This window comes from Hyposmocoma kahamanoa, unplaced genomic scaffold (genome assembly GCF_003589595.1).
Source record: "Hyposmocoma kahamanoa isolate Upper Pololo Valley unplaced genomic scaffold, ASM358959v1 76, whole genome shotgun sequence".
NCBI classification, from domain to species: domain Eukaryota; kingdom Metazoa; phylum Arthropoda; class Insecta; order Lepidoptera; family Cosmopterigidae; genus Hyposmocoma; species Hyposmocoma kahamanoa.
Genome location: NW_020653900.1, coordinates 2,763,280 through 2,783,001, shown reverse-complemented (window position 1 = coordinate 2,783,001; position 19,722 = coordinate 2,763,280). Strand labels below are relative to the sequence as shown.

General features: G+C 38.1%; 1 protein-coding gene across 2 annotated transcripts; it reads left to right on the top strand.

Moving 5' to 3' along the window:
- Positions 1-79: 79 nt before the first annotated feature.
- Positions 80-19,330, top strand: LOC113232405 (isocitrate dehydrogenase [NAD] subunit beta, mitochondrial). 2 transcript variants are annotated; one of them, XM_026467113.1, is made up of 9 exons: positions 80-147; positions 397-456; positions 6,063-6,161; positions 6,662-6,778; positions 9,125-9,332; positions 11,476-11,639; positions 13,269-13,478; positions 17,578-17,714; positions 18,950-19,330. In XM_026467113.1, the coding sequence occupies exons 1-9, from the start codon at positions 106-108 to the stop codon at positions 19,044-19,046; spliced, it is 1,134 nt and encodes a 377-aa protein (XP_026322898.1). In that variant the 5' UTR covers positions 80-105; the 3' UTR covers positions 19,047-19,330. The 2 variants fall into 2 exon arrangements, with proteins under 2 accessions (XP_026322898.1, XP_026322897.1); XM_026467112.1 differs by having other exon boundaries at positions 91-147; positions 397-489.
- Positions 19,331-19,722: the final 392 nt, after the last annotated feature.

The window sequence follows — 19,722 nt, the reverse complement described above, 5'->3', positions numbered from 1 at the left end:
CCTGAAAAGGAACGTTGCTCGAAGTTACGTCTTCGAGATCCGAAAATAATTATTTAAAAAAAATTAAAAAATAGTGTTTTACTAAAGTTTTCACAGTTTAATACCATGTCCCTTATCGCTAGAAACGTTTTTCGCACCTTAGTGCAGGTATTGTATCTATTTGTTGTAATAAATTTCGTGTTTTGGTAGATTTTTGTTTCGTAACTACATCTCAATAAATTTGCAGCCTCTTGTACGAAAAGTTATAACTAAATTCACGTTTTCACATATCTCTGCATTTTCCAGTTATACACACTGCCATTAATACTGTGAATTAGGCAGGAATAAGTTATCTTTTTATGAAATATCACGTGACTATGGGAGGATGACTATAAAGGTTATTCCGTATGTTTGCAGGGTTCCCAGCACGTAGGAAAGGGTCTGCACACGACGAACGCGGTAAACGCCGACAAAAATGTATGTTTTGCGTCGCATACGATCAGCTCCCTGGTGAGACTACTAACTGTCTACTAATTGGTAGAATTTCCTCCACGCACCTATTCAAGATCTCTGTGAAGCAATGAAGTATATTTAAAGCTATAATGCGCCTCTAGCCAAAGCCTACCTAATTGGCCGTCTTATTAGAGAGCATATAAATGTCTGTGTGACATTTAGCTCGCATGTCTCTGTTTTTTTTTTAAGTCAACATGTGCATTTATGCTAGCCTGGTTGACTAGGGGTCCCAGAAACTATATCTGAAGAGTTTCATACTATAAAGTTAAATTAGTTTTATAACATTTGGGTCTTCTCAGAGTGGTTAAATTTAAACCAAGGTGGAGAACTATGACTCCCTACCTAAACCCTCTATTTATTAGGAGACAACTGTTTAACAGTCTGACATATAGATGTCTCCTCTGAATAAATGTCTGTAATACATTATAAACTTGTAGATAATATACATTTATTTGATGGGATCATTGTTGTATGGGCTTGATGACATGCAATTATTTAAAGTTGTTGAAAATTGGCAGCATTTTTTGCTAAGAAATATGCAATAGTATACATGCTAAACATTAGTCTATATTTTATAAGGTCTTGCCACTCATTACAGGCAATATCTCAGATAGTGTAAAATAATCCACAAAGATTGACATTGACACTCAAGTGTTACTTGGTACTTGGTACTTGGTGTAATGGGCTGGTATCTGCAACAAATGTTATTATTATTTCCTTAATGGGGCCACTAGACTTGGGCCAGTTTGGGTTAGTTTCGAAAAATGCAAAGGCCTTTATTTAAAACAAGATTTAAAAAATATTCTTATTTAAATATACCTATTTGTTTATTGAACCCAGACTAATTACTGTTATTATTTTTATTAGATTTATTAGACTACACTAAATAAGAGAACTGTTTTAGAAAGTATAACAATTGTTTTCGGACAAAATATGCATAAGAAATATGCAATTTTAATTTGAAAAAATGATTTCATTTCATTGTTAGTTAATCGAGTAAACCTAAGAACTCAAAATAAAGATATATTCATGTTGATGACGACAGTGTTTTGTTTCCGTCTTTGCACAAAAATGTGCAGTTTGTGCTTATAAAGACAATAAAATAGTCTTCAAAAACTGCTATAAATTTTACAACTTCATTGCTTGACAATAATGATTGTTTATTATAAGTTTTCTAGTTAAAAATTGAAATTGAATTTTAATTTATTCAGTAATTTCTCCACATTTTTTGCATATTTATTCCAATTTGGCATCCAAATTTTCCCAACTCTACAACATTGTTATCAAAATTACACAATTTATTTAGATTTGAATATTATAGTTTTCAATATTATTTTATTATGATTTTTTGTTGAGTTATACCAGGATTTTCCGGTTACCAGGATTATTTTTATTACAATGTAAGACTTTTTTCCCAAGCATGTACACTTATAAACACTTTTCTCTTGGCCTTTCTATTTAGCATCACATGTAATACTAGAAAAAAAAAATTAAATTTATTAATTCTATCAACAAGAAATTTTTATGAAAAAAAAACTGACCTCAAAAGTGTTGTGCAATTAACTCTATTTTTTTTATAAAAAAATATGTGCGCATTTAACCTCCATCTCACCTGATGGAAAGTGAAAATGAGGGCGATGATGTACCATGCTAAATAATGCTTATTCACTCTCGCCATATCTAGTTGCCAAGAAACTAGGTCAAATCAAATTCAGATTCATCTCCTAATTTAGCTCCCTTAGAGATCGAATATTTTCTTCAAATTTGAATGGACCAAAAAAGAATCATCGAAATTGGTTCCCAAATGTCTGAGTAATGGCGTAACATACACACAAAAAAGTACAGTCCAATTGAGAACCTCCTCCTTTTTCGAAGTCAGTTAAAAATAAAGCATTGTGTTTAAAGAATAGACAGGCCAAATAATAAAACCTGCATGAAAATTTGGTGCCCATTTTTCCGTTTACTTGTTATGTCAAGGAATATGTGTTATCAGAATGGATATAATATTTGTAATTATGTAGCATGAAGGTATATATAATTGTTGTGTTGTTATAATATATCTGAACGTTGGCTAATTTTTATCTGCGATATAAGCATTTTACTCTTGCCTATGTGGCTCTGTACCATACTTATGCTAAACAAGAGTATAATTGGATAATATTTGTCACCTGAATTATATTTTGTACTAACCAGGGGGTGAAAAGTCTAAGGATGTTGTCACACGAAATGCAATTCAACAACATTGCTATTGGAAAACAGTAGTTGGCATTTTTGAATGCAGCTTCTGTGACTATGCATAGATTTAAAAGTCCGCCCTGTGTTCAGTATATGATTGTACTGTGTACACTCATTCTCCGTCCGACATCTGTCCGAAACAATTACTGTCAAATAAGTCACACTCTGTCAAATTAAAAGACGCATGATGCGAATGAAGTTACATACTTGACATTGTGTTTTAATTTTGCCGTGTATTACTTTTATGGCAGTAATTGTTTCGGACAGAGAACGAGAGTAGATCCCCAGGCTTAGCTGTGGATATAATGGTTAGTACATGGACCAATAACACAATGGGAATCACGATACTAGAAAGCGTAGTCGGGAATTTAGTACCTAGTACACCAGATGTCGCGACACGTACCAGATAGCTATTTTTGTAACTGATTTGTTTTGAATTGGTTTTACATTGACAATTTATCAAAGCTACTCAAATTTCTAGTGATAACAAATAAACCAACTAGATTGCACTTATTGCACAGATTTTTATGAATAATGCCGGCTATTCTTTTATTTTGTTTAAGATTAGCGTCATCTATCCCTGTTAGGAAGCGTTAATTTCTAAATTAGTTTGTAACATGCAATGCCATCTATTGACGATCAAAAAGACGAATCTCTTTATAAATAACTGATTATAATTTGTTCGCATTCCTTAATACCTACAAATGGAGTTAACATTTGTAATGGTGAATTCAACTGGTAATTAATATAATAATTGTTATAAAATATTGCTTGCAAAGATAATCCAGAAACCATTGTTGGCATATTCTAAGCGCCTGCAAAAGCGTATTGTTAGCAATTACACTGAAAAGATAAATTGTTTTTCTAGAAGATACCTTTTGCAATGCGTTTTATTATTTTTTTAAAATAACTTTATAGAAGCTTCCTAAAATAGTGAAAAAAAAGTATGTTTAGGTAGTAAATAGTTATATAAAAAAAGTTAATTATGTACTGCTAGAACCATGAAAAACGTAAAGTGGTCCAGCCAACCTGACGTTAGAATGGCTGGCCACTTTATTTCTTTAATATTTCCGTTAACGCAAAAGTAGAAAATATGTTAATAAATGTACTAGATAGTAGGAAATAGGTAGTAAATAATGAGCACAGTTTGATTTGTATATCTCATTTGGTCCAGCCATTCTGACGAACACGATTACCAGTATTCTTGAGCTATTAGTCCATTGTACAGGAAATTTCCTAGTTTGAAACCGGGTAATTAGTGTGATTTTCTGGCAATTTATTATTATTTTATTTAACACTGTATGTCAGACAGACTTTCGAGTTAGATGAGTAGGCCCTAATCGATCAGATTCACAAACTGGACACATGGTTATGTTCCCATACAAAGCGATATCACTTGTCAACAGTAGGTGATTGTTTTGAGTTTAGCATCCGTGACATTTTCGATGTTATGGACCTGAAGTATCTCAATAGGCAGAATAGCTATAAGTTCAGATGTATTATAGCTCTTGAAACTGTTGTTTGTGAAACGTCCGTCAATGCCTTTGTGTTGTCCAATTGCATTGTCTAACTTGTAACATCACTGCGATTGTTTCCGAGCACCTGTATTTGTCTTGCATCCATTTACGTTTTATTTTAAATTATATTACATAAAGTAGGTAATAGGAAATTCACAGGCATATGAAGACCATTTTGCAGGTACACAATTGTTTTTAAATCAGGTAAAGTAAAACGAAATACTGAAGTCAGGTTTTAACAAGTATCTGTGCCTCTACCGTGAGATTACAGTAACAGTTATCGCTAGCGTAGCGAGGGACCGCGTCAAATATTTTTTTTTATAACATCAAGTGACGGGACGAACAAGTCGTGCGCCTGATGGTAAGCTACACGCCTGTCCATAATAGTTACAGTGCCACTCATACAAGTGAAACAAATGACGACACCTGAAGTGCAGTTGTCACAGTAATGATTTGGCATAATAGTTTTCAAACAAATTAGATTTCGTCTCTATTTCTGGTTATATACTCGATGCTTGCCATACAAAATTGTGAATTAATCTACGCGGTCGCTAGCGACAACTGTCACAATAAACTCGTGTTAGAGGCACAGGTTTTAACTGCCGGATAACTCACGTATTTCCAGAACCAATCCGTGGTCCGTACGGCGGAAGATTAAGATTTTCAACCGTATGGACCGCATTATTTTTTTTTTTGAATTCGGTAGTTTAGTTAATACACTAAGGGTCGTATTCCAGAAATCTACTCAATGCTCAAGTCAGGACTTGAGTATGATTTCAAGCACTGGAAATACGACCTTAATGGCAAGGACTTGAGTATGATTTCTAGTGCTTTAAATCATACTCAAGTCCTGACTTGAGCGTTGAGTAGAGTTCTGGAATACGACCCTAAGTTATTTTTATTCTATTTTTCTATATTAAGTTACACGCTGTTTTAAGCCGGGTACTCATTAGCGAGAGGTAACTGTAACGTGACAGATACGGTACTTAGGTTCTAGTTCATAGGTTCCCAAACTTTTTTCCTCTCCGCCCACTTAGGCAAGATAAAAAATTTTATCGCCCACCATTACAAAAAATAATTGAAAGCACGTATTTTTTATATTAACTTAACACAAAACATCACAAGAAAAAAAAAATTTTTTTATACGAGTAACAGGACGAACAAGATCGTGCACTTAATGGTAAACTACACGGCTGTCCTTAACAGTTACAGTGCCACTCAGAACTTTAAATAGCATAGATTTGAGAGGCACGTCCACTGCGCCCGTCACCGTGAGACAAACAAGTCCCATGTGTCTGTAATTTCATCATATGTATGTACTGTAGTTGATATAGATAATTCAAGGATTATTTTTCGAATGCGATATCACTCCCTGGACAGCACCAGCGCCCCTCAATTGCTTCCGAGACCCCCAGGACTCTGCGCCCACTTCTGGGGAGCGGTAGGAACCACTTTGGAAAACTATGTTCTAGTATGTACTCGTGAAACAATCTTCACTCGCTAGAATGAGTACCTGGTTATCGTCGGCTCACTGCGAACAGCACGCGTTCCATTCGCGGCAAGCTTGCGAGTCACGTACCTACACACTATGATTTTTGGTAACAACATGCGACGGTTGCCGCTCGCCAGTGAGTACCCGGCTTTAGATTTTGTTTTGATAAAGTAAATATCAATAGTCAGTAACCCATTCTAGACATGAATGAAAACGGCAATGGCAATTTTAAGCCACGGTATTTGTAAGAGTTAAGTCGAACTATATATACTGCGTTTTGTTATTTTATATTTATTTATATTTCAATCACATTATATCTGCTATAGCAACCGAATGCAAACAAGGAGGGTCGCATCAAATGCACGCTCATCCCCGGCGATGGCGTCGGCCCTGAGCTCGTGTACTCCGTACAGGAAGTTTTCAAGGTACGCCATGAAGTCATAATATAATAAAGCCTGTTAAGTTTATTTGCTTAAGTAGACTTTACTTCCTATTGACCGACTGTTAAACAATAATAATTTAGCCAATGTGTTATATGAAAAGTTTAACGAGAAATGTTGGCATGCCGTATGATTATTTGGCTAACGTAAGCATTCACTACAATCATACTTATATGGAAAATGAATTTAGAATGAGTTTTCCTTTTTATTTATGTACTTACAGCAACCATGGTTTGTGGTTTCCTGTTACTTCTTCGTGGACCATTTTTTCCAAGTGTAGACGATTTCGGAAATTCACGCGTTGTTTTATGACTAACGGTCGCACTTGTCACCGCGCTACAGCACGCTTGATGGTAAAGTGTGCTGTTAATAACCCATATAAAATATAACATTATGCAAAATTTGGTGCTGATATATGCAGGTCTATTAGTTTGTAGTAAGAATTATTTATTTTGAATGAAATAACATTTTGGTAACAAATTCAGGCGGCGGGCTGCCCTGTGGACTTCGAGACGTTCTTCTTTTCCGAAGTGAACCCGACGCTGAGCGCACCGCTTGAGGATGTCGTCAACTCCATCGCCAAAAACAAAGTTTGCATTAAGGTATAAATATAATTATAATATTGAATCATTATTACACTTAGGGTCGTATTCTAGAACTCTACTCAATGCTCAAGTCAGGATTTGAGTATGGTTTAAAGCACTCGAAATCATACTCAAGTCCCTGCCCCATTAGGGTCGTATTTCCAGATTTGAGCAGACTTGAGTATGATTCCAAGCACTGGAAATACGACCCTAATGGCAAGGACTTGAGTATGATTTTAAGTGCTCACTGCAATACTCAAGTCCTGACTTGAGTATTGAGTAGAGTTCTGGAATACTACCCATAATGCCCGATTAGAAAATTACTTAAGAAGCACTACTGAGACACACTATATCAACTAAACTTATTTAGGTAACATTATTTCTATTGGTTTTAATAGAATCAGCAAAATATATGAAATATTGTGGTAGACATAACATTAATACGAGTAACAAAAGTAAACTAACTGTTCTTGACCGTCGTCTTCACAAAGTCACAAATTCATTTAACAAGCTATGTATACGGTACTGCGTAAGTAGCAGTAGAGCTCCTTGAGAAAGTGTTCGTCCGGGGAAGTACTGCCACCTTACCTATTTCTGCCGCCAATCATTACTGCGTTCCGGTTTTTAAGTGTAAAGGTGCTGGTGAAATTATAGGAACGTGGTTCTTGTCAACTTATGTCTCAAGGTGACGGGCGCAGTGGCAGTGCCCCTCAGATCTTTGCAATTTAAAGCTCTGAGTGGCACTGCAACTGTTATGGACAGGCGTGTAGCTTACTATCACGAACAAGTGGTGCCACTAGTTCGTCCCGTTACTTGACATTATTTAAAAAAACTAATTTATGAATTAATCCTTCCTTATACGGGCAGATGGCCCTAATCCTAAACAAAATTAAAAAAAACGACTGGCACTATTTATAAAAATCTGTACAATAAGCGCCACCTAGTTGATTTGTTTGTTATCACCAGAAATTAGTGTAGCTTTGATAAATTGGACGTAGTTAAGCAAAAAGGATCTAATCCAAATAAATATCAAAAAGTGATTTATATGTACCAAACGGTTCCTGAAGTCTAACCTCTTAGATCAGCGAAAAAATCCATACATAAAATATATAATAAAAAAAAATAGGGCGATGGCACGCAGCATTCTGGGCTTCAAACGTATTGACCGAGTACGCAATACAGTGCTGCGTTCGATGACTGACATTGCTGATGTGGGGAGCAAAGCAGCCAGGCTCAAGTGGGATTGGGCGGGACACGTTAGCCGGATGCAACCTGTGAAGTAGGCGAACGTCGTCATTCCTTGGGTGCCCGAGAACGGAAAGAGACGGCTTAGACGGCCGAGAAGGCGTTGGCGGGACGACCTTGATGGGTTTGAGAGATAATGGTGGGAGATCGCCAAAGACAGGGAGCAATGGAGGATTTTGGGGGAAACCTTTGCCTATCAGTGGGACATAATAGGTTAATTAAAAAAAAATATAAATATCTCTGAAGTTACATCACATTATAAGTTTTGAAAATAAAGCAAGAGTGAGAAACGTTTTTAAACTTCAAACTGCCATATCTTGACAGTGACAGAATGTGCATTGGATCCTTTTTGTTTAACTACTCGAATGTCCAATTGCAGCTTGTCAATGTAAAACAAATTAGTTACAAAAATAGCTATTTGGTACTCGTCGCGACATCTGGTTTAGCAATAGGTACTAAATACCCGACTACGCGATAAGAAGTCTTCTTGAGTTATTGTTCGATGCTTAAACTAAGGGGACACAACAGTAGTAGTAGGTACATCGAGTATATGACCAGAAATAGAGACGAAATGTCATTTAATTTGTTTGAAAACTATTCTGCCTTATCATTACGGATTGCGCTCCGATTGGCATAGCCCGAATTCGAAACAATTGACGCGTGTCTTCAATTGTTTCACTTCAAATCGACCAGTTTAACTTGAGCTTTGCTATAATGGATTAAAATTGCAAAATTACATGTTTAATTACCGATGAAATTGGATTCCGTTTGTGTTATAATTAGATGTTTGCTGTTTTTCCCACACCACCGAATGGAACAGCCCGCCATTGTTAGAGATGTTATCTTCATTACAATAAATACAGAATATTTTTGGAATATACGGAGACGTACACACGGGGCAGTTGTTGGCGCTGTACTATTACAGCTTTCTAATTTGTGATTTCAGTGCAAACGAGAGTTGATATTTGAAAGTGAAATAAGGCCCATTTACCTGATGAATTGCCAGGGATGGATGGCCCTTATTTCGTCTCTATTTCTGGTTATGTACTCGACGGGTACGTACAATGAACATCAATGTTGAGATGGCTTTAGTTTTCAATACTCTGTTGAATATTTCAGGGTATTCTCGCAACGCCTGACTTCTCTCACACCGGTGAACTGCAAACTCTCAACATGAAACTACGCAACGCTCTAGACCTTTACGCCAACGTAGTACACGTGAAATCATTGCCCAACGTGAAGTGCCGTCATCACGACGTCGACTGTATTATCATTCGAGAGCAAACAGAGGGAGAGTACTCTGCGTTGGAACACGAATCTGTACCTGGTAAGTGCAAGTTTTACAATATTGTCAATGCAGTAATTAATAGATTCAGGTGCTAATTTGCGGAAGTATATGTTAATAAAAATGGAAGATAATTAATTTGGTACTCCGCGAACCCGGTGAAGGTTAAATCGTGTAAAGTTACTGCGCTTGTGTTGAAATTATTTTTATGCAGTTAATTTTCCCACTCGCGTAAAATTAATAGTATAAACTATACCCGACAATATCGGGTATATTTTTGGAGGTGGTGTCTGTGACTTTAATTGCGCTTGTATTATTTATTTTTTTATAATAAATAAGTGACGGGACGAACAAATCGTGCTCCTGATGGTAAGCGACACGCCTATCCATAACAGTTGCAGTGCCACTCAGAGCTTTATTCGCAAAGCGCCTATCACCCTGAGACATAAGTTGACAAGTGCCATGTGCCTGTAATTTCACCAGCACCCTTACCTTCAGAACCAGACCACAGTAATGCTGACATTACTGCTTGGCAGCAGAAATAGGTAAGGTAGCCGTACTACCTTGGACGAACTCTTTCACAAGGAGCTCTACTGCTACTAAGCCATATTAACAAACGAATTATTACAATCGTATCGCTGGTTTACTTAGTACCATCTCTTGCTGAGCGTTAAGAATCAAAATAAGCGTCCAAATAAGTGGAGTTACGAATGCGACATTTCTTTGTATGAGATGGGTATCTGTACTACTACAGTATTATATTATCTGTGGTTCTAAGTATAGTACCTTAATAAACCGTATATTACCATATATACCTGTGTAGGTCGATCATTTTTGATAACCCCAGTCGATCATGACCCATGCGTAATGTGATCTGGTCAAATGATTTGAGCACATGTTCGACTCTTAGCGGGTCACTCGTCGCTCACGATACTTCCATATGGCGTTAAAAGTGTCAGTATATACAATTAGCTTATAATCTTTCCTGCTGATGGGTACTGTGTATAAAGTTAAGTGCATCATTGATAAACCACATTTAAGACACTCAAATTTCTCTCTAGGAAAAGTAACACCTACAAAACAGTAGTTAGTAGCTCCTTGTGAAAGAGTTCGTCCAGAGAAGTACTGCCACCTTACCTATTTCTACCGCCAAGCAGTAATGTCAGCATTACTGTGTTCCGATTTTGAAGGGTAAGGGTGCTGGTGAAATTACAGGCCCAAGGGACATGTCAACTTATGTGTCAGGGTGACGGGCGCAGTGGCAGTGCCCCTCAGATCTTTGCGATTTAAAGCTCTGAGGACACTGCAATTGTTATGGTCAGGCGTGTAGCTTACCGTCAGGCGCACGACTTGTTTGTCCCGTCACTTGATATTATAAAAAAAAGAAAAAAAAAGAAAAATACATAACAAAAAACGTATGAGCATTCAAAATAGCTAATTTATTATTCATTAATATTTTATATTAGCTAGTGCACTCATAACTAATCACAACATACCAAAAAACAGATTAAATTCACAAAATTACGATAAATTGATTTGATTGATTTACGATAAATGAGCAATTAGGATAAATGATTGATAGACTCATTGATCGTTGATCCATTAACTCTTTGACCCGTTGACTCGTTGATCGATTGCTTGACTTTTTGGTTCGATCGAACGAAGGTTCTATCGAACGAATGCTTTACCGAACAAATGTTCAACCCAAACGAACAGTTCTCACTGTTCGAGGTGCCCCCTTTCCAATCTCATATCAGTTTGGTTATGCAGTGAGGTAGTCGGAATGCCATCTGGTTAGCGAGGTATAGTGAAACAGGAACAAGTTTAGGTAGTTTATTCGTTCATGGTCCAAATAGAAGTGAATTAATAATTCAATTACAATATAAAGAATCTTATGCTTACTCAATATTTCCTTCAATACGTAATCCAGTGACCTACTTAAGAAGTCACGTTGCTTCGACACATTACACCAGTAAAAAAAAGAATCACCGAAATCGGTTCACAAATGTAATCGCGTAACATACACACAAAAAACTACAGACGAGTTGAGAAACTTCTCCCTTTTTAAAGTCCGTTAAAAATACAATACAATGATACAGGTTGGCACGGATTTTTTGGCCATTTATGGAATTTGGTTTTCCTATTTTTCTCACTTGTTATACAAACGTATGATATTTTGTCGTAGGTGTTGTGGAATGCCTTAAGATCATCACAGCCGCGAAATCTGAGCGTATTGCTAAGTTCGCGTTCGACTATGCCGTGCGAATGGGCCGCAAAAAGGTCACATCTGTGCACAAGGCCAACATTATGAAGCTGGGTGACGGTCTCTTCTTGAGGAGTTGTGAAGAGGTAAGTGGAAAATATTTTATTAATTATTTTATTGAAATTTTTATTGAATTGATATTCAATTATTTTTTTATGTGAAATTACTCCACTAGTTTGTTATAATTCTTAATACAAAGATGGAAAACTCAGAAAAAAATCCTTCGATCAGGCCGGATTCGAACCGACGTCTTCTAGCATACCGTGGCAGACGCTATACCAATTGAACTACGGAACGAACCATCGGACCTCACGAATTTGTTTGTTGTCGTGTCTTTGTATTTGGTTTTTTCAACGATTTTTTAGCCGTAGCGCCATCTATGAGAAATCTTAAGTATTTCGTTACCCAGTTAGATACCTTTACAGCTACCAGCCCTGGCTAGAGATGTCGCTAATCATTGTATTTAAATTTTTATTGAATTGATATTCAATAAATTTTTTTATGTGAAATTACTCCAGTAATAATTATTTTATTGTCATATTTAAGTGAGTAAGCTTGCGTATGTTGTTCCGTGACCTCACATAGGGTCCTAACTGTAAATGAGTGCTGGGAACGCATTGCGTTTTCCATGTGGATGTACTCAAGATTCGATCGAAGCATTACGTTTACATATTTATATGGCGTACGGCATTGGAATGGAATTCCCTGATTGCAGACGCATAAAACTAACGCCATAAATTGGACCTTTTCGAAGCGAGAGTGAATAGGCATTATTTCGTCGTTGCAAATTTAAAACCTCTATGTGTCGTTTTGGTCGACAAGAAGTTTTGTAAATATTTGAAAAGCATCTTCAGAGTAACCAACTGAGAAAACTCTCATGTGGATCTCTTCTTATTTCAATGACATTCAACAAAAATACTCTATACGAAAATTTTACAGGAGGAAGCTTTTTCGTGTTTCTATGATAATTGCTTTTAACACATATGAGATATTAAATTAGCAACGACGATTTATAACTGCCTCCGTGGCCGAACGGTTCATGCTGGACTGTCACGCAGAGGAGAGAGAGAAATATTAATATCGCCTACGTTTATTTCTCTCGTGAGTTTGTTTGTAATTTGCGGTTGTTTATGTGTGTGTCTATGGGACCCGCGCCACAGGGTTTCCCTAATCCGGGACTATGAGTGTGTACCCGTTATTGGTACTATTATATTATTATCACCTCACTTTCCATCTGGTGAGATGGAGGTCAAATGCACACTTTTGTTTATAGTAGGTACCAAGTGACGTGATGAACAAGCCGTTGTCTGCTGGTAAGCGACACGCCTACCCATAACAGTTGCTATGCCACTCAGAGCTTTAAATCGCAAAGATCTGAGACATAAGTTGACAAGTCCCATATGCCTGTAATTTCACCAGTAGGTACCTTTACCCTTCCAAACCGAAACGCAGTAGTTCTCACATTACTGCTTGGCGGCAGTAGGTAAGGCGGCAAAACTTCCCTGGTTGAGCTCTTTCACAAGGAGCTCTACTTCTACTAAAAACTAAACTTATTGTAATCATACAAAAACAAAAATTTGAAAAAAATCATACAAAAAATTGGTTCCCTATGCTAAACGTGGGCTATTGGACTTTTTTGTATTGGGAATCAGAGTATTATTTTATACTCGAATATACTACATATATGACTGATGGTGATGACTATGATTATCCAGATGGCAAAACTGTACCCCCGCATCCAGTTCGAGAAGATGATCGTCGACAACTGCACGATGCAGATGGTGTCCAACCCCAATCAGTTCGACGTGATGGTGACGCCCAACCTTTACGGCAACATAGTCGACAACCTGGCCAGCGGCCTGGTGGGTGGCGCCGGCGTCGTCGCCGGAGCCAGCTACAGCATGGACTGCGCTGTATTTGAACAGGTACCGAGCATAGATTTTCTTTAAGAGTCGATACTACCTTAGCTCGAATTAATTTTTTTTCCGTACTAATACGGTTCATTTTGCTTGGGTCGAGCAGCAGCGTCACTGGCTTTATTTCAGAATTAATTTTTTTATAAACGATTAAAGCCATTCGTAAAATGTATATCGTATATAAATTTAATATCATTGGTTTATATAAAGTATCTATTGAGTACAGCGGTTTTCTTGTAAAATTTCGAGGTAAGTTTGTGTTTTTTTTCTATTGTGAAAATTTTTAAAAATCGTGTTGTCACACCTTGTAGTAATCAGTGTATATCCTTAGTTTTACTATATATTTTTTCTAAAGTGATTGATTCGACACTCAATGTTATGCGGAATTACATATGAGCGCCGATAATAGACCAACCGGCGGCGGCGCGCCGACTAAAAAGTGTCGGCGGCGGAGGCGTTTCGGCGGCGCGAGCGCGACCCTAAAACGAATTTGTATAACGGTGTTTGTTTTTACAAAAACCGTTGTATAAATACTTTTACAAAAGGAAAAATTAAAATAACGAATTTTCTATAGTAATCAAATTTTTCGTTCAGGCACTCCGATCCGCGTAGTGAAAATGGCGACGCTAGAAATTGACAAATTAATTTTTTAAACAAAACGTCTTTAAATATAAAGTCACTAACTAACTTTTATCGCCCATCTATGCCGCCTCTGCTGAGGCCGGGCAGCAAGCTGGCGTATACTGCAGAAGTCTACAATACAAATCTTTTTGCCTCACTCTTTGCAAAGACTTCGCGTCTGGATCTCATCTTATCTCAAGCTGACTGCACTATGACTTCAATTCGCGGACGCTCAAAAGAGGTACTTAGAACGTGCTAAAAGCTGTAAGCGTAAAGCTAGCTGGAGTTCCAGCACTAGTCCTATGTAACTGTGCGCCTGAGTTGTCTCCTGTTCTCACACGCCTACGCCTGTATCGCCTCTCACTTGAGACTGGGGCAGTTGCCAGGTCGTGGAAGTTTGCAAACGTGCAACCTGTGCCGAAAAAGAGAAGCAGAGCTGACTGTGTCAACTATAGACCTATCTCAGTCACTTCCATACTCTGCAAGACTATGGAACGTATACTCAACAACCGTCTCCTGTCGTACCTTGAAGACAACGACCTCCTCAGTGATCGCTAGTACGAATTCCGACGAGGACGATCTACTGGGGATCTTCTTGTGTATGCCTGTCACATATAGAGCCAGGCTATAGAAAAGTAAGGTGAAGCACTTGCAGTGTCTTTGGATATTTCTAAAATAACCTTTGACATAAGACATAAAACCATAAAGCCTTTGACAGGATCTGACACGCAAGCCTTTTAAGTAAGCTTCCCTCTTATGGGCTTCCCACTGACCTTTGCAATTGGATCTCGGATTTCTTGATCAAAGGTTCGATTCGAGTGGTCTTAGAAGGCTACTCTTCCGAACATATGGCGATAGACTCCTCAGGGTTCGGTACTGTCTGTAACTCTCTTTCTTCTGTATATTAATGATATATTAATTCCAGGTACCTTTGCGTATGTTGATGACAACACAGTTGTAGATAGGTACTTGACCAATGCAAAGGTCAGTGGAGAGGAAATCCAGTTTTGTCGACAGTCCATGGTTAGCTGTTTGGATTTGACACTCAAGGCAATCTCCGATTGGGGCGATGCCAATCTTGTCAAATTTAACGCTACCAAAACGCAGGCGTGTCTATTCTCCACAAAACGGAGTCCCTTTGAGCTGACTCCGACTTTTCGTGCTATATCCATATCGATAGCCGACTGTCACCAGTTACTTGGAATGGACCTGTCGTCCAATTTGTACTTCGGCAGATACATTGAATCCATGGCCAAACATGCAGCAAGGCAGCTTAGGATCCTTTCCAGGGTGAGGCGTTACTACACACCGGGACAGTTACTTCAGCTGTACCAAGCACAAGTCCGGTCGTGCATGGAATACTGCTGCCACCTTTAGGATGGTTCTGCTACATACCAACTGGCCACCTTGGATTCAATTGACAACCGTGCCAAGAAGCTTATAGGTGACTCGGAATTAGTGGAGGCGAAGCTGCAGAGCCTTGAACACCGCGGTAAAGTTGCCAGCTTATCGGTATTTTACAGGATATATCACGGAGAGTGCGCGATGGAATTACACGATTTAATTTCGCTTTCCTTAGGCTTGGGTTCCACCTCTATGTTGTGGATATTCCAAAGATTCGCACGAAGCGTTACGCTTCCACATTAATATGGCGAACGGCTATGGAGTGGAATTCCCTGCCTGCAGACTTGTTACCTGAAGGCATTGTTTAGGTGTGCATATTCCATCGTCACTTTCGATGAGGTGAGATGGAGGTCAGATGCGAACTTACATTTTATAAAAAAAAAAAGTTTTATCTTAGAAAAGTCATTTTCTGGCGTCGCCATTTTCACATACACAATACGGAAGCGTGTGCGCACGTACGATCGGAGCGCCTGATCGAACTGAACGGCGCGCTGATTGCATTTGTCGGCGGCGGCGGCGCGCCGGCGCTACGCTCATATCTATGCGGAATCAACCAACGCCATTTCACGCAGTATAGACTCTTAAACCGATGCGAGTAGCCAGAGTAGTAAACTTTTCTTCATATTAGAAATGATTTTATGTTTTACGGACCTATAGTCTGTCTTTTTTGAAGATGGGAGTAAAATTACGGTTCAATGCGCAAAAGTGTTGCCCGCTTATAAGTAGCTAGTGATTGCAGTAGATAAATATTCTACTGACTATCGACTGAATGTTGGTTACGCTTGCAATAAAATAGTCGAGTTTGTTTCATTTTAATTATCAATTTTTGTAAGTTCATACATACATACATGCATGCATGTTCATACATGCATTTAGAACTATGTCTATTAAACATACAAATAGGAGACATATTTTAAAGTTTTTCAATTTTAGTTCAATACAGATAATGAAATCCGCCTGATCTTGTTATAAATAAAATTTGATTTCGATACTAGTAGGCTAACAGTTAAAATAAGAAGGAAGAAGGAAATAACGCAATTATGATTTTATTAATTATATGATCATTAGAACGTCGTAACATTCATAATTCACATTTTTGGCAAATTTTCACCTGTTTTCACTACACCTACTACTACTTTCACATTCCTTCGACAAAACTATCAACAACAACTACAGTGCTTCTATTTTCTCAATCTCCCTCTGCAATCAATCTTTATCGGATTTCCCAACGCACACGAATATTAATTTCCATGCCCATTAATTATTAGTTTTAAAATCTATAATAATTTAAATTTCGAACATTTTACGCAAACTACCGCAATTGTCAATTTACTCCGTCTTCAATAAAAATACAAACTATTCGTTTAATGAGTATTGTTTGTAGTTATTATCTGTAGTTTTTATATAAAGTAAATAAACATTCCGCTGTGTATACCTCCTATATTGCTCGCCCGCGACGCTACAGGGGCGCGGGGGATTTATAAATCAAAATTACGCGTGCCGCACGGTTCCCTTTGTTGTCATCCCCCGCGTCCCTGTAGCTTCGCGGACGTGGTCTGACTTATAACATTTGGTCGGTTGACATATAACATCATAAACATCAACTTTTGTTCCATGACTACACAAAACATAATTCTATTAATCTATATTTGGTAGTAAAGTTCAAACGTGCAAACGTCATCAACGACGACCCCGCCCCTTGCTTCTGTGTTTTGCATCGGACTGGTATCTTTTGTTACCGCACGGAGTTGTCACCATTTTAGAGCGATCTATAATTATTTTTATTTTTGTATGAAAGTAAAATCCGACTGATAATTTAAAAAGTTGTAGTTTATGATGATAGTATTATATAATATAGTCCTGTGAGGTTTATTGTATTATCCAATCAATCAGCCTATTGCAGTCCACTGCTGGACATAAGCCTATCTAAATATTGTTTTTTTCTGTCTTCAATCTGATGAATAATTAAAGTTATGGAACTAAAGTTGTTGTTTATGATGATGTTAGTGTTTTTTATAAGCCTGTATACGGGCGGCCATTTTTATGGGCCGTTATAAGTGGTCTTGACGAATGGCCTTGACAGGGGGCGCGCCACGTGTTCTCCGGTGCCGTGGGCAAGAACATCGCCAACCCCACGGCCATGCTGCTGTGCTCCGCCAATGCGCTGGCGCACGTCAACCTTCACTCCTACTCCAAGATGATCAAGAACGCCATCAACAAGTCAGTATCCAATACAAAATTACACATATACAACAACAGCCAATGTTCTGAACATTTTATCATCGCACCGCTCGCCACCCGCAAGGGGTCCATCCACTGGAAACGAGTCGGTCTCGTACTGTAGGGTGTCAGAGGAGCTTTCTCCCACGTACAATTAGGTTGTGGAATGAACTCCCTGTCGGGTTTTCCCGCAGGAATACAGCATGGGGCCCTTCAAACGGGGTTTGCGAAGGGTCCTAAAGGGTTGGCAACGCGCTCGTGGCGCCCCTGGTATTGCAGGCGTTCATAGGCGACGGTGACCGCTTTCCATCAGGTATGCTTGTGCATACGGCCCGCCTGATGAAAACAAACAAACAACAAACAATTTTTGCCTACATAAAATTAAAAAAGTATCATCACCTCTACCGCGGGGGCAGCAAAGAGGTTATGCCGGACTCCTACCGACTTAATCCCCACGGTAGCCTACTCGGGTACTCCCCCTCCTCTCGATTCACGACGAACTGAGCCACACTGCCCCGTCGTCCTCCTCGCGGATGTTGCTGTTTTCTACAGGCCTACCGCTTAACTGCCTCAGTTCCTGAGGTAGATGCGCGGTGCGGGAGGAGTGACGGGATAATTTCTACAAGATTTTTCTCATGATATTCCATAACAAGTTGATAGAATAAAGTGGCAAATGGCTTATCTATTCATTTCAATTATCAATGAAATAGTTTTATGGTTTAACATAACAACAATTGACTGATTTGCACATGCGCGTGTAATTTTAGCTAGAATTATCACCTAACCTCATAAAAGCCATCGTGTGGATTTTTTTTATATCAAGTGACTGGACGAACAAGTCATGCGCCTGATGGTAAGCTACACGCCTGTTCCTAACAGTTGCAGCGTCATTCAGAGCAAATTACAAAGATCTGAGAGGCACTGCCACCGTCCCCGTCACCCTGAGACTTGTGTTGACAAGTCCTATGTGTCTGAAATTTACAAAAAACACACAAATAAACACAGCAGTTGCAAGGTCGAGCTTTATCACAAATCAGCTTTGTGCAAACCATATTACGTTTATGGCCGTGTGTGCTGACTCACTGTTACCAACACACAACAAACGTGTTACTCATGATCATGAATGATATAACGCTATCCTGAAGTGGTACGATATCACAATTCTATTTCTAACGAGGTGCAGCCGGGTACGGATGTCTACAACGTGACAATAAATTTTTATATTTTTCTTTCAGAGTACTACAAGACGGTAAAATAAGGACGAAGGACCTTGGCGGACAGTCGACTACGAAAGATTTCACCAACGCCGTCATTCATTTCCTTGATCACTAAATAATGTGGTCGATAGAGTCTAAATTGGACTAACTCGGGTTTACTTGGACACCTCAGTTTTAGATCAGGCATTAAGAATTTTATAAAGTAACTATGTAAAAAACGACCACTCTTTTTTGGTGGCTGTACCGTAGGGTAAGAGTCTGATATTCAAGTACATGAATATGTATTTAAAATATATGAATATTTTGTATTATTATTAACACACACTAAAAGATGTACAGTTTTTACTACACAGGTTGGTACAATCCTGTATAGTAAACCTGTATAGCAAAACTTTATAGTAAAAACTTAAAACGGCAAATTATAAAAATAGAACAGAGGGTGGTAACACACTTTCCAAAGGGTGTTAACACAACTTATAAAGGTTGTTAAAAAATATGCAAAATAAGTTATATCGAGTTGAGGTGATCCTAAATATCGTAATGTTATGTCATAGTTAATTTTTACGCCTAAATCAAGTAGTTATCATGTAATTTATTTTATATTTATTTTGTTTTTATTGTTACAAGATCTGGAATTTCGAAATGTGTTAATAAACAGTATTTTGTTAAGTATTTGTCTTGTTACCAAATGTTACCAAAATGTAAATATGGAAATAAAACTATAGGAATTGTTTATTTACTGTTTTATTGCGTATTACTTGTCGTAAAAGGACTAGAGACCGAATATTATA

Coding starts and splice junctions, on each gene's coding strand:
- LOC113232405 (XM_026467112.1), top strand. CDS start 106: ATGTCCCTTATCGCTAGAAACGTTTTTCGCACCTTAGTGCAG. Junction 148..396: donor TTTTTCGCACCTTAGTGCAG/GTATTGTATCTA, acceptor GTATGTTTGCAG/GGTTCCCAGCACGTAGGAAA. Junction 9,333..11,475: donor GGAACACGAATCTGTACCTG/GTAAGTGCAAGT, acceptor ATTTTGTCGTAG/GTGTTGTGGAATGCCTTAAG.